This window comes from Pelobates fuscus, chromosome 1 (assembly GCF_036172605.1).
Source record: "Pelobates fuscus isolate aPelFus1 chromosome 1, aPelFus1.pri, whole genome shotgun sequence".
NCBI classification, from domain to species: Eukaryota; Metazoa; Chordata; class Amphibia; order Anura; family Pelobatidae; genus Pelobates; species Pelobates fuscus.
In genome coordinates, this window is record NC_086317.1 from 22,349,130 (window position 1) to 22,364,723 (window position 15,594).

Genomic DNA, 15,594 nt, shown 5'->3' on the forward strand with positions numbered 1-15,594 from the left:
ACAAACCTTGCAGTATACGGTTGGCACCATGCCAAAGGCTGGACAGACAAATTCACAAAGGTTACGGAATAGGTTATGGTAGTCACCATTTGCAAGTTCAAAGCCTGAAACCGGTATCTGATGAGTTGATGAACCTGAAAGATTAACCAGAATCTAGTACATATGTCAATATGAGCAGTGTTTACAAAACATATTACAAGACAAGGGCCCACAAAAATAAATGCAGTGTAATTACAGAATATGTAAAGAGCAACTCAAGTGTTTAAAGGGACACTCCAGGCACCCGGACCATTTCTGCCCATTGGAGTGGTCTGGGTGCCAACTCCCACTACTCTTAAAGGACCACTCTAGTGCCAGGAAAACACTCGTTTTCCTGGCACTAGAGTGCCCTGACGGTGCCCCCACCCTCAGGGACCCACTCCCGCCCGGCTCTGGAAAGAGGAAAGGGGTTAAAACTTACCTTTTTCCAGCGCTGGGCGGGGAGCTCTCCTCCTCCGATCCTCCTCTTCTCCTCCCCGTCGGCTGAATGCGCACGCGCGGCAAGAGCTGCGCGTGCATTCAGACGGTCACATAGGAAAGCATTCATAATGCTTTCCTATGGACGCTTGCGTGCTCTCACTGTGATTTTCACAGTGAGAATCACGCAAGCGCCTCTAGCGGCTGTCAATGAGACAGCCACTAGAGGAAATAGGGGAAGGCTTAACCCATTCACAAACATAGCAGTTTCTCTGAAACTGCTATGTTTATGAGAAAATGGGTTAACCCTAGAAGGACCTGGCACCCAGACCACTTCATTAAGCTGAAGTGGTCTGGGTGCCTAGAGTGGTCCTTTAACCCTGCAAGTGTAATTATTGCAGTTTTTTATAAACTGCAATAATTACCTTGCAGGGTTCCACCTCTAGTGGCTGTCTACTAGACAGCCACTAGAGGGCACTTCCTGGTTTCTAGCAAAGGAAATCTGTGCTAGAGCGTCGCTGGACGTCCTCACGCTGTGAGAGGACCTCAGCGTCGCTCATTTCCCCATAGGAAAGCATTGAAAATGCTTTCCTATGGGGAACGCATTAGGTCTCCCTGGCTGGTGGGCGGGATCAGTCTCGCCCACCGGCCGATGCAATCAGAGGGAGGAGCGGCGGGGAGGAAGAATCAGCGACGTGGGACATAGTCGCTGCCTCAGGTAAGTTACTGAAGGTGTTTTCACCCCTTCAGCAACCGGGGTTTGGGGGGTGGGAGGGAGAGGGGACCTGCAGTCCGTTTTCCTGGCACTGGAGTTTCCCTTTAAACATCATCCCTGCTTTCAAGTAACTGATTATATGAGTAGGTAATGGAAAAGGTTTTTGAGTCAGCTTTTGTAAAAGGGAAGGGAGGCAGTACAAGAGCCTATAGTGCCAGGGAAATGGCTTGTTTTCCTGGCACTATAGAATCCCTTTAATGAAGGGTTAAGAACGACTGATTTTATAAAGCAAAGGCACAGAAATATACACACAGACCCCCTGCATGGGATCTCTATTCAATATAAAATAAGCCCGCCCAGGCGCCTGTGTGTGTGGGAGAAAATTAGTCAGCCCTCGGTTAAATTATCTCCCGGATACAGAAAGAGCAAATCACCCCCACATATCATGTATCCCACAGAGAGGTATCTCTGGAGCGACCGTTCTGTGCAAAAGCACTTGGATCAGATGTGGCTAGTCCAAAGTTTAGCGGGACGTGGCTAGGCTCCAATCCAGCGCAGAGTTCCAAGATGCCAAGTAGAGTTCCCCGGTCATCTAGAAACCGCGCTTACCATTGGAACCTGAAGATCCCCTAAATCCTTCGTGTCATTTGATGCCTCGCCACCCCCTCTGTTAGACCTCTAAAAAGCTCCCGATTGCTGGTCTTGTGACCAAGAGCGATCGCTTAAGTTTTAGCGGACAGCGGCGACTCAGTGTTCAAAACTTAAGAGAAGTTCAGAGTCACTCATAGTCAGGCGCACCGTGCTTCAGAGGGCCCCTAGCTGGTGGCATGGGCTAAAAGAGAGGGGTGGGAGTTTGGGGAGACATGTGCCCTGCTTAGGTGACCAGGGGGTCTATCACACATATTTGACTTAAAGGCACATTCTAAGTTAATGGTGCTAGATCCATTTTAATAGAAACGCATTAAAATCTAAAAACCAGAGGGAAAATGCAGTTCCTACATTTTGTCCAATTACCTAGGCTGTGTAGCGAGTTCTAATCAACCAAGAAGGGACTCTGCCAATCATGATGCTCACTTCATTTCTATTGCACAGCGTGTCCTTTTCTACATTCAGTGCTTTATGGGCACCACAAAGGTTTTCCAATAGTATTAATTGACAGATTTATACTATAGAAAGCCAAAAGCAGAACTCTTAGATGCAAGCAGAATTGATATAGATTGTACAAAACATGAGGGTGCCTGGTAGCCCTTGTTGATACCATTAGCAACATATGGTATTTGTGATTAGACTGGATGTATTATTACAAGACATTCTTACAAATGGAATTTAATTGTGTCCCCTGTTGTAATTCTGCTACAAATGTTATCAAGTGGCTAACAAATCTATGCAAAGATCTACACAAATCATATTCCAGCTTGCAATGCTAAAAAAACAAAGTTACCTGCACTATTTTCCCTTGTCCAAGACGTTTCCCTCTTCAGGTTCAAAGTATATGGGTGTATAAAATAAAAATATCCAGAGATTCTCGCTTTTTACATAACTATTGCTTCATCTTTATTCAGCCTTGGCAAATGCCCATCAACAAAGTAGGCACTAAATGGTCATAGGCCATTTGCATTAAAATTTGAGTGAAATTACAATACAGTCTTTTCTTAAAGATTCCAAAATACTCAAACCTAATAGTTTCACTTTCACGCTATACTTGTGGTGCAGAAGGACCACAGGCCCTAAACTACATACTCAACAGTAATGTGATATCATTAAACCTGATCCAGTGATAGTCTGCAGGAAGCCACTCCGATACATGTACAGTAAGGGGTAAGGCACACTCTTAAGTCAGGCTAAAAAGGTGTAGATAGACTAAAAATAAAAGGAAGGAATGTAGAAGAGTATAGCGGACTGCCTCAATTAATATTTTTGTTCATTATTTACTTATACTTGAGTCACTGTCTGTATTATGGCAACTTACATTGCCATAATACAGACCAGGACCGACGGGCTCATTACAAGCCCGGTGGTCCTGTTGGGGGCTGGCAGAAAGCGTTTACTTACCTTTCCTGCAGCTCCTGTCAGCTCCCTTCTCTCACCTCCGTTCCGGTCAGCACCCTTCTCCTCCACTGTAAGTCTTGCGAGACTTGCAGTGGAGGAGAAGGGAGCTGACCGGAACAGAGGTGAGAGAAGGGAGCTGACAGGAGCTGCAGGAAAGGTAAGTAACAGCTTCCTGTCAGCCCCCTCCTACACAGCCCATCCACTAGACCACCAGGGAATGAGAGCCCCCCTCCCTGGCCAGCTAACAAGCAGAAAGGGGGGGGGGGGGGGGGGGGGAGGGGCGACGAAAAAAATATGAATAAAAAATAAGAAAAAATAAAATATTAAAATAAAAAAATATTAATATATAAAAAAAATATTTAAAAAATAAATAAAAATGGCCATGCATCGGTATGTCTGCATCACATACACACACTGCATACATTATATACACACACTGTAAATAAATATTCAATTAATATAATTTTTTTAGGATCTAATTTTATTTAGAAATTCACCAGTATCTGCTGCATTTCCCACCCTAGTATTATACTCGAGTCAATACATTTACCAGTTTTTTTGGGTAAAATTAGGGGTCTCGACTTCTATTCGGGTCGACTTATACTCTAGTATATGCGGCATTTAAGTAATGTGCATACAGCAAACAAAAACCGACGTTTCGACCCCTGCAGGTCTTTTTCAAGGTTACTGTGACAGCAAAAACAATTATATAGTGCCACCGTCAACCACTCCAAGAGATATTCTATAGGTGGTCCATCGTAAGTCGTGGATTTAAGGAGAGTTTCCCGTACAGCCTGTATTTCTTCTGTTATAGGTATTAAGGTGTAAAGATTTTGTACATCCAATATTGCAAAGATGAATTCCAGGTCATTCTCAATCTTTAGTTCTTTTAGTTGTTGTAGTAGATCTGGAGTATCTCTAAGACAAGAAGGGATCCACGATTTACGATGGACCACCTATAGAATATCTCTTGGGAGTGGTTGACGGTGGCACTAACATGTAATTATTTTAAATTCAAAGACATCTTTATCTACAAACCTTTGGGAAGGCGATGGGAGCGGCCATGGCACCCTCATACGCCAATATAGTCATGGCCTGGTTTGAACAAACCCACATCCTTTCTACATCCAGTACAAAAATACTTAAGTATTTTAGATTTGTGGACAACATCCTGCTGATCTGGAAAGATACCAAGGAAGAGCTGTGTGTCATGGTCACCGAAATCAACAATTTACAGACACCAATCATACTTACACTCACGTTTGACACCAATACCATCCAGTTTCTGGATGTGTCATTAATCAGAACTGAGGAGGGTATAGCTTATACACTTTACCGCAAAGAGACGGACCGCAACACACTGCTCCTAGCTAAGAGTTTTCACCCAAAACACCCGATAGAGTCTCTCCCCATTACTCAGTTTATTTGTGTATTACGATATAATAGTGATCCTATCAAAATGGACATCCAGTTACAACAAATGCGACAAATATTTTGGGAGAGAGGTTATTCACCTCAAATACCAACTATTGCTGAACTCAAGGCAAAAGAACGTGTCCAGAAAACTAGGGAGAGAACCATTGAAGCATATGAAGATCGCCTATTTCTTCCACTTTTCATACGAACACGTCACAAATTAAGGACAAAATATACAGACATTGGGACATATTAAAAGCAGATAAACACTTGTCACCCATTTTTCAAAATCCACCGATCATTAGTTATAAACAAAACATGAATCTGAGTCCGCAATGACCCTGTACAGTGTTACCAGAAAACCAAGCTGATTAAGAAAAAAGGTTGCTGGGGGCGTGGCTTGGACGCCGGACAAGATGGCGGCGTAACCCGCGAGCTCCCGCCAGGCTCTCAGCAAAAACTCACCGAAACGGCACTCACACCCGGCAACATGGGGAAAACTCATCGGGCCACACAAGCCGCCCACGCAACTAACACCCCACGGGGATCCCAACCGGCGAGCATGCGCCAATTCCTCACGGCGCCGGCGGAGCACGCCGCACAGGCCCCAAGGGACACAGAGGCCTCCGACCTCTCCATGCCAGCATCCCCGCTGGAGAGGCAGTCGGAAGACCACACACGGGACCCTACATGCGCCCCACAACCAGACTGGGTGGCCCTGATCAAAAATCTACCTACAAAGGCAGACTTAAAAGAAGCAAATGCAGCACTACAGCAAAGTATCACGGGCGAACTACACGCTATCAGAGAAGACATGCAAGGTATGCAGACTAAACTAGCACAACTGGAGGCGGACTGCGACCACATGACAACGGCGCAGGCCGCAAATACAGGTGTAATAAGGCGCCAAGAGTCACAACTTAGGCAAATGGCACTGCACCTTGAAGACCTAGATAATAGGGGACGGAGACATAACCTAAGAATAAGGGGCCTTCCTGAAGAAAAGGACCAGGTCGCTCCCATAAGAGACATTCTTACAGAACTGTTCAACGACCTCTTAAACAGGCCGAAAACTACGCACATTGAGTTTGTTAGGGCGCACAGGGCCCTTCGACCGCGTGGCCCGCCAGACTCCCCGCCTAGAGATATAATATGCTGTCTCGCCCACTTTCAAACGAAAGAAGATATACTCCGTAAGGCGAGAGACACTAAACAAATCCTGCTGAACGGGGTGGAAATCCAAATATACCCGGACCTGTCCCCGGCAACACTGGCGTACCGCAGGGCAATGCGCCCGCTCACTAGGTCACTACAAGCCAACAAGTTCAGATACCGCTGGAACTTTCCAACAGGCCTACAGGTCACCACAGCTAATGGACCTTTCAACGTGAAGAACGGAGAAGATCTAGCCGACCTACAAAGGGAACTACAACTACCACCAATCCCAATGTCATGGCCGGACCCGATGACATTCTACGCCTTCCAGTCAGATCCGCAGCAACAACCAGTACAAGCCGCTAGAACGAGGAGGACCCGACAACAGGCGACTCGCCCATCGGGAGCCAACACCTAAGGCCCAACGCGCAGAACGCCCTCCCGACGCACCACGGACTCTCACCTATGGACTACACCACCTCCCGCACAGACACCCTACGAGACACCGCACGCAAGAACCTATAGACTAATTACAGAGACACTGAGCACCCAGCAAACCGCAAGTATTCCGCCAAGCCGGCGGTCCCACTAGACTCTTGCCTGGTCATCATGCTCACCACACGGGGGTGGGGGGGGGGGGCACATGGGGAAAGGTACCCAGGGGGCTGATATTGGCGCTAGGGTTCCCCCCCCTCCCCCCTCTTTCCGGACCCGTAGAGCAGGCTAAGATTAACAAAGACTCCCAACGGGGAAGATAGGAGTCTCTTGTTTTAATGCAATATGGTTACAAAATCCACTTAGAGAGAGTCTACGTAGGGGTACAAGACACACATGGGGGAAAACCGCACACTAGCCGAGCCTCGTGGCGACTGCACAAGACGAACACATAAGAAGGGTGGGGGGACGACCGCCTGGCTGGGCCCGGCCGCCGAGGCTACCCGACCTGTGACGAACCAAGGGGAGCAGGCGGGGGGGCAACGCCGGGGGGGCCCACCCGGGGGGGTTCAGCACCCACGAGGGAGCGGGGAGGGGGGAGTCGGAGACACACGAGGCCTGAGCCACCCCAAGGGAAGTAAGCGGGTAGCAGGGGGAGTGAGACACTCGGGATGGGGGAGGGCGGGAACGGTAACTTGTTTTATTGTTTATTAACAGTTATGCTGTCAGACGTTGATAGAATGTTATTGAATGTTGATGCTTATACTATGTTATGATCTGCCATCAAACAGAGACACACCCATAATCCGATTTACACACACCCATGTCGGCCTTCGGGCCACTGTACACCAAGGTGAGGAAACACAATGCACCAAATCATACACCAATCCACAGAGCCGAGTAGGGACGAAACGGGACATAGCCCGACACACCCCGAGGACGATAGGAACCCCTGACGGTATTGGACCAGAACCATCCCATACTGACAGGTACATCTGGACGTCCTTCCGACGCACCCACAGGCAGAGGCGTCACCACACAGGTGAGCGAACCACGCTAATCACAGGTGATAGCGTGAGACACCGCTCCCCGACGCCTGCGCCTCCACCGACGCAGACTAGCGACGGACATTGGGATAGGTTACCACAACCCCCCACTTTGCATTACCTAGACCTTCTTCTCACGACCTGTTTACTCCTGACCCCCGAGACAGACGACGGACACTATCCCCCGACCGATATAACCTGCCCACCCACAGAAGTGACCGACATCAGACAGAGACGAGTAACCCCAGATCCACTACCCAGAAGATATGGCGCTAACGCCCAAACTCCTCTCAATTCTAACGATCAATGCCAAAGGACTGAATAAACCAGAAAAACGCTCAGGTGCACTGAGAGACTTCCACCGACGCAAAGCCTCCATTATAATGATCCAAGAGACGCACTTTAGGGAGGGAGCTAGGCCCAAAATGACTAACCACCACTACCCCCACGGTTACTACAGCGACTATCATGGCGGTAAGTCCAGGGGGACAGCCATCCTCCTCCACAAAACGGTGCCGTTCCAGGAGGGGGGATGCAGGGTGGACAGAGAGGGCAGATATATATTCCTTAAAGGGAAAATTGCGAACCAATCGTACACATTTGCGAATGTCTATGCCCCGAACAAACACCACTACCGCTTTCTCAAACACACGCTACGCAAACTCCAGGACTTCACAGAAGGGATACTCATTCTGGGAGGGGACTTTAACATAGCACTTGACCCCACATGGGACTGCTCCTCGGGCACCTCGCAGGCCCCCTCATACCAACTTCAAAACATAAAATCCCTCCTCCGCAAACACCGACTCATAGACAGCTGGAGAGCCCACCATCCGGACGTTAGGGACTACACTTTCCACTCCTACCCCCACAACTCCTATTCCCGAATTGATCACCTCTATGTAACGCACCATAACCTACCCTTAGTTACCGACGTGAACATAGACGAGGCGACGTGGTCGGATCACGCCCCGGTCACACTGACCCTAAAATCTAACCTCTTTCGCCCCACCATCACCAAATGGCGCCTCAATGAATATCTACTCTCTAAAATAGACACCAAAGCCTCCATAGAAGAGGCGATCAAAGAATACTTTGAACTAAACACCTCAGATCAGACATCGCCAATGATCAGATGGGAGGCACACAAGAGCGTACTACGAGGCCACTGCATCCAACAGGGGGCGAGATTGAAGAGACAATCTGAAGCCCGCTTATCGGAGATTCTGGCGGACATACACAAACTAGAGGAGTTAAACAAACAGACACAAACAAACACGCGACAAACCCAACTATTACAACTGAGACGGGACCTTACCACGCTATTGCACTCCAAACATCACAGGGACGCAATCAGACACAAAGCCTTCTTTGCCCTACATGGGAATAAGAGTGGCAAACTACTAGCCAGGATGCTGAACAAGCGGAGACAACAAACGTACATTGACAAAATCAGAGACAAACACGGGACACTGCACCGACTCCCGACAGACATAATGACGACAATACGAACATATTACTCAGACCTATACAGCATACCACAACCACAGACCGAAGCTGCGAAACTGCGACTACAAGACTCTATACGGACTTACCTCGCCAAATTCCCAATGCCAACACTAGATAAGGAGACGGCGGCATTGATAGACGAACCTATCACAATAGAGGAACTGACGCTTGCAGTCAAACGCACGAAACAGGGCAAAAGCCCGGGCCCGGACGGATTCCCGACAGCATACTACAAAACCTACGCAGAACATCTATATCCCCCAATGGTAGAGGCGTTCAACGCAATTAGGGAAGGGCAACGAATACCCAAACAAGCCTTAACGGCTCATATCACTGTCATCCCTAAAGAGGGTAAGGATGGGGAACACTGCGGGAACTACAGACCCATCTCGCTCATAAATTGCGATATTAAACTCATGGCCAAAATCCTAGCAACGCGGCTCACACAACACATCCCTTCACTGGTCCACCCGGACCAGGTGGGATTTGTGGGGGGAAGGGAGGCGAGGGACAACACAATTCGAACACTGACCCTCATGCATGGAAAAAGAGGACAAGAGAGAGGCCTTCTCCTGCTGTCTACGGACGCGGAGAAGGCGTTCGACAGGGTCCGATGGACGTACCTATTTGAGACCTTATCACACCTGGGGATTGGACCGCATATACGGAGATGGGTAGAGGCACTTTATTCGGAGCCAACAGCCCAGGTCCTAGTCAATGGAGCACTCACAGACCCGTTCCCCATATGTAACGGCACCCGGCAGGGCTGCCCCCTATCACCGCTGCTATTCATACTGGCCCTGGAACCTTTCCTAACTCACGTCAGGCAAAACAGAGACATAACCGGGCGAGAAATAGACAAAACTCATCATAAGGTAGCCGCGTTCGCAGATGACCTCTTGTTCATAGTCTCCAACCCTGAAATCACTCTCCCTAACATCATAAAAGAACTTCAAGTGTTCGGAGACGTCTCCAACCTGAAAATTAACAATTCCAAATCCTTCATCCTCAATATAAGCATTCCGACCAAACGAGCCGAATCGCTGCGCCATAGCTTCCCATTCCACTGGGCGGACAGTAAGATAAGATACCTAGGCATCTGGCTAACGAGGAAGAGCAGCGACCTGTTTAGGGAGAACTTCGCAGACATGCTTAAAACATTCCAAACTGACATGAGAGACTGGTCGTACCCACACATATCGTGGTTGGGACGAATCCAAGTCATTAAAATGAACTTCCTCCTGCGACTCCTATATCTCCTACAGGCTATCCCAATAATTATACCTAAAACGTTTTTCACCACACTTAACTCCGCGATGACTAAATACATATGGAACGGGGGGAGGCCCAGACTCAAACTCACTACCCTGATGCAACCCAAAAACAAGGGAGGGCTGGCCCTGCCGGACTTCCACCTTTATTATGTCACCACACACTTACAAAGGGTAATGGAATGGTCGAAAGAGGGAGTCTCTAAACTATGGAAGACAGCGGAGGAGGCGGAGGCAGGTAAGCCGATATCTGGGATACCCTGGAGGACGGAGAGCACCGATAGCCAGGAAATGTCAATATACACGAAACACACCCTGGAGGTGTGGCGGCGGACCGCAAAGCAAAGGGGACTAGCGCCGTACCCATCTCCCCTAACCCCGCTAACCCATAACGAAGCCTGCCCACCTGGCCTAGACCCACGAGCATTTCGGCACATCCTCCCGAACCCCACTCCGCGCCTACACCACATAATGCGAGACGGGAAATGCAAACCGCTACAGGACATGATAGGAGACACTATCCCCTCATTCATGCACCAATTCAAACATACCCAACTCAAGAACTTTGTCCTCACCCTGCCCCAGGGGTCCGCACTCACCAGAAGCCCTACCACATTTGAAAAGATTTGCATGCAACCAACCCCAACCCCACACGGCATATCCCTACTATACTCCATGCTCCAAACAGAGACACCACAAGAGACGCCCCAATTCATGGGCAGATGGGAGACGGCACTGACCACTACATTCTCAGACACGGAGTGGGACACCATATGCTACCTCACCCACCACTGCTCAGTACATAGCAAGACACAGGAGACGGCCTATAAGATATTGACTAACTGGTACAGGACGCCACACACCCTCCATGCCATCGACCCGACCCACCCCGACCTCTGCTGGAGGTGCGAAAAGGACGTAGGCACAGCAAGACACATCTGGTGGGACTGTGAATTAATCAGACCATACTGGGAGGGGATCCACAGAGTTCTGGAGATGTTCTCCGATGCACCCCCCCCCCTGGAACCGGCGGCAATGTTACTCCACCATACCACAATACCCAGAACGAGGTACAAAAAATCCATGACCATTAGAATATTAAACATAGCAAAGCAGGTCATTCCCCAATTATGGAAGCAGAAGACAACCCCCTCACTACTAACCTGGTTCAATCAAATGGAGAGACTTAGAGCCATAGAAGAGCTGACCCTGACGACCACGACAAACCCAACAGTTTACACCGACATATGGACGCGATGGATCTTAGAGACAGGACGGGAAGACTTCCAACGTAAGCTCCGACAAGACTTCCAACCTGACACCGACCGCTAGACCTCTAGTCGACTGAACAACTCCCAGTCGTATATAGATAACTGACCATTAGGGACGCCTTACACCCCCCCCCCCTCCCAACCCGCCACGACATCGGACTGGACACGCCAACCCCACCGCACAGGACAAATCGACCGTCAGGGAGAGACAAGGAACGAGTGCCCCCGACCACTAGAAGGACCGAAGGTACAAGAGGAAGACAGGTCTAAACAAGAACGAGGAAAGCATGACCGTAACACGAACACGACTTATCGGGCAAGGGATACACGAAAGGGCGACAGGCATCACGCCCAACAACACCAGAGGGGTAGAAAGATCCGACCCCGGACGCAGGGAGCGGCTTGAGCTGCCACCCTCCCCAACCACCAGGTACCCGCAGAAATGACACGGACACAATAAAAGATAGCTACACATCCATAACCAACACACAACACACAGGAACTACTTCCTGAAACGCATAGGGTAATTGAGGCCTGCGAGCCAAAAAGCGGAACACTTAACCGAGGACCTGCGAGTCCAATACAAGCTGAACAGCAAGATACCCCTATACAGCCCAATGTATATATTATGTAATCATGGTCAGCTACACCTCCCAACACGACACAATACGGTCAATGGAACTCTCAAACTTACTGATGTTAATATAAATGGGACAACTCACTTCAAATGAAACCTACAAAAAACGGGAGACCTAAGTGTCTCAAAAGTACGATGTACGCAGGAGAGACGAAACCTGCGAGTTTCGGATTCTATACGTGAAAAGTTAACACCAAAGGTTAAAAAGTGAGACCTGCGAGTCTCAGAATTTATAAATGTAAAGTTAACACTAAAGGTTCAAAAACGAGACCTGCGAGTCTCGCTGTTTGCTGTACTTATGTGAAAATAAATAAAAACATATTTACAAAAAAAAAAAGGTTGCTACAAATGCACAGGATGTGTAACGTGTAGCCATATGTTATCTAGTACATCTTTTGCTCACGCACAAATAGGCAAGCGTATCTCGATTAATCACTACATCACCTGCACTACAGATCATGTTATTTGCATGATCACATGCCTGTGTGGTTTACCATACGTGGGCAAAACTGACTTAACACTCCGCGACAGAATCAGAGGACATCGCTCAGGAATTACAACTGCCTTTCGGGACCAGCACTCTGAGAAACCAGTTGCCAAACATTTTCTGGCTCTACAACATCGGCTGCCCACACTGAGGTTCATTGCCATCGACCACGTTCCACCTCTGCCCTGTGGTGGGGACAGATCCAAAATCCTGTTACAAAGGGAGCCATACTGGATCCATCATTTGGATACAGCATCCCCCAAAGGACTTAATGAAAATGTCACATACTCTGTTTCTTTAAATTTGGGCCATCATACAACGTAGATTTTTATATTAGGCGTCTTGTTTTCTATTGTACCTACCCTTTGTATATAGCCATAGTCTGTCCCGTTTATATACATACATAATCGCCTTTTAGTTTGATTATTTTGCTCTTTAGCCTCTAAGGTATTGGCGTCTATTTCTGTTCAGCTGTGATTAGTGCAGGGTTAGCATGTACATTCACTCTTTTTTTTTAATATACCTTTTAGTTTGTTTACTCTGACTCTCTATTTTGTAATCATAGTAGCATGAGTTCCTGTTTTTTGTTCTTTATTTTTATCTTTTTTAATAGATTCCTTATGGCTCGTGTAGGCACATTATAATTTTAGTGTGCATGTATATATTTTTGTTTTGAGACTTATTGGGCATTTATTGACAATCTTTATATCATAGTGCAGTTGCACGTTCCTTATCTTAGCAATTATTTTTCTTAGTCTGTTTGGCAATCATGTTAATATTTTTTCTATAGTGTAGAAGATTCATATGCTTGTCAGGCCATTATGCTTCATTATGAGAATGTCCTAGAGATTTATTTTTTGTAGGGCTTTATAATAGATTGTATTATTTTTTATTTTAGTCCCATCATATTTAGTGATGTATATAGCACTCATATGCTTCTATGCTTTGGTAATTACATATGGGCTACGTTCTGATAATCATGTTTATTTTATAACAATGTTTAGTATTTCATAGTTACATTTTTCACCAATGTATGGCTTATATTTCAAGTACTTATGCATATATTTGTTCTCTGTACCATTTAGCCACTTTGAGCATTCACAGTTGCACTTTTGGTTTTACTTGTCACTTGCTCACGTCTTTTTAGACCGTTTCACTCCTTTGAGTATTTTTTCACTTACATGTGGCTTTTTGGTACTTGGTACATATTTAGGCATGGCTTTGCCTATTTTCCGTTAACTCCAGGGATCTTCTGTCGTGATGTTCTCTCACTATACCCCTCGGTTCACTTCACTACACACAGGATTGCGATCCTGCACAGTAGTATAGCAGGTCTACATGGTGATCATGTTTTTATTCTGCCGGACGTCAACACGTGATGACGTCATGTAGGCGGTCCTAACACACTTCCGGGTATCACAGTAACCTTGAAAAAGACCCACAGGGGTCGAAACGTCGGTTTTTATTTGCTGTATGCACATTACTTAAATAAATTTCAGTATTTTTGTCAAAGTCCTGCGAGTGCATCCTGGATCCTTCTTTGTATATATACACATCCACACATATATACATACACACACACACACACACTACTTTAATCTTTCCCCCATTGCACCCCAAAACACACACAATCACTCTAACTTCACCACTACTTTCCCCATCACACACACACACACACACACACACACACAATGACTGCATCCTTCAAACACACTGCACTACATTTCTGGCATACACTCTAGATTCCCTGTAAGCAAACACTACATTCCCTAAATACCACTCTTTACAACCCATACACACATTACATCACCTGCACATACATATACTATAGCCCCAATCCACACACTCGCTACATCCTCTATACACACACACTTTTTTCCCCAACTCTACAGCTCCGAGCCACATATATTGCAACACAACTAAAACCGATCTATTTACACAAAACACCACAATCGTCTCACTCTACACACACACAATCCCACAAGCAGGCTCCAAACACATGCACCATACCCTTTCCGGAGACACCACTTATGGAGACACCAGAGACAAGTCACAAACAAATACAGCGCAACCATGTTAATAAATTTACGTGCGCTGCTTAGAACAAATAAAGGGCCCTTTTCTTATGCAAGAGCTCTTCACCAAGGCTGTGCACGCATGGTCTCTGGAAGAGCATTGAAACAACATGCTCACTTTGAGAGGGGGCATGCTTGTCATTGGTGATGACAAAACACACCCCTCTCTGGCCCCACCCCCTTCTCCGTGGGCCGCTTTAAAAAAAAAAAAATTAAAAACAAAAAAAACATGAAACATATGTGGGAGCGATGGATGAATAAGAGACCATTATTTACCCTAACACCAAAACAGCTGGTTACACAATGTTTTAACATCTTCAAGAGAAGTCTAGTGTCACAACTGGAAATAAATGTACTACAGAAGAAATCAACCATACACCATGAGGAGGAAGAAATTCCCATACCCACATTCTTACCTGCAGAGAATTGTAAACCTGAATCCATACCCCAAGATGGCATAACAACTGATATAAGGTAAATGACCCTAGAAAAACTAGCACTCGTTAACCTGCGGACAAGACTACCGAAGATCACTGGAAAGCATTGTCCACAATCCTATCCTGCACCATCACAGAAAGGAACAGGCTCATATATTCAACAGCATTAGTGGTCCTCCAGCTACGGGACTACAAGATCAGGCTCAAAGAAAAGCAATGCCCACCATGGAGAATATTATATATAACTAACTAACACACACACACAGTGCCGGGTGTCAAAGCCTTGGGGATGATGTAAATAAAATTCCACAGATCAGGCTGCACTCACAGGCTTCATAAAATGATCCTGAAACGTTAATTGCATTTTAATGTGTACCCAATAAACTTCTTGGTTTTTACAAAGCCGTGAGTGCAGCCTGATCTGTGGAATATATTTATTTTGATTGTAGACGGATCAAATTTTTTCAATTAATTTGGTCCAATGAAGGTGCACATTATGTATTGTTTTGTATAAAGATACATTTTTGCACAAATTTTAAAATGTAAAGACTATTTTTTATGAGCCATTTGTGACTAAGGACTTATTACAAAGACATCGCCATATGCAAATGAGGAACTTTTCAAAAAATATTCTT

General features: G+C 46.6%; 1 protein-coding gene across 1 annotated transcript in view; it reads right to left on the reverse strand.

Annotated features, from left to right (window-relative positions):
* Positions 1-15,594, reverse strand: part of MAEL (maelstrom spermatogenic transposon silencer) — a 78,865-nt gene that overhangs the window by 17,740 nt on the left and 45,531 nt on the right. The window contains exon 6 of the mRNA XM_063446606.1: positions 7-134. Coding sequence (XP_063302676.1) covers positions 7-134 — 128 coding nt within the window. The remainder of the gene's footprint in view (positions 1-6; positions 135-15,594) is intronic.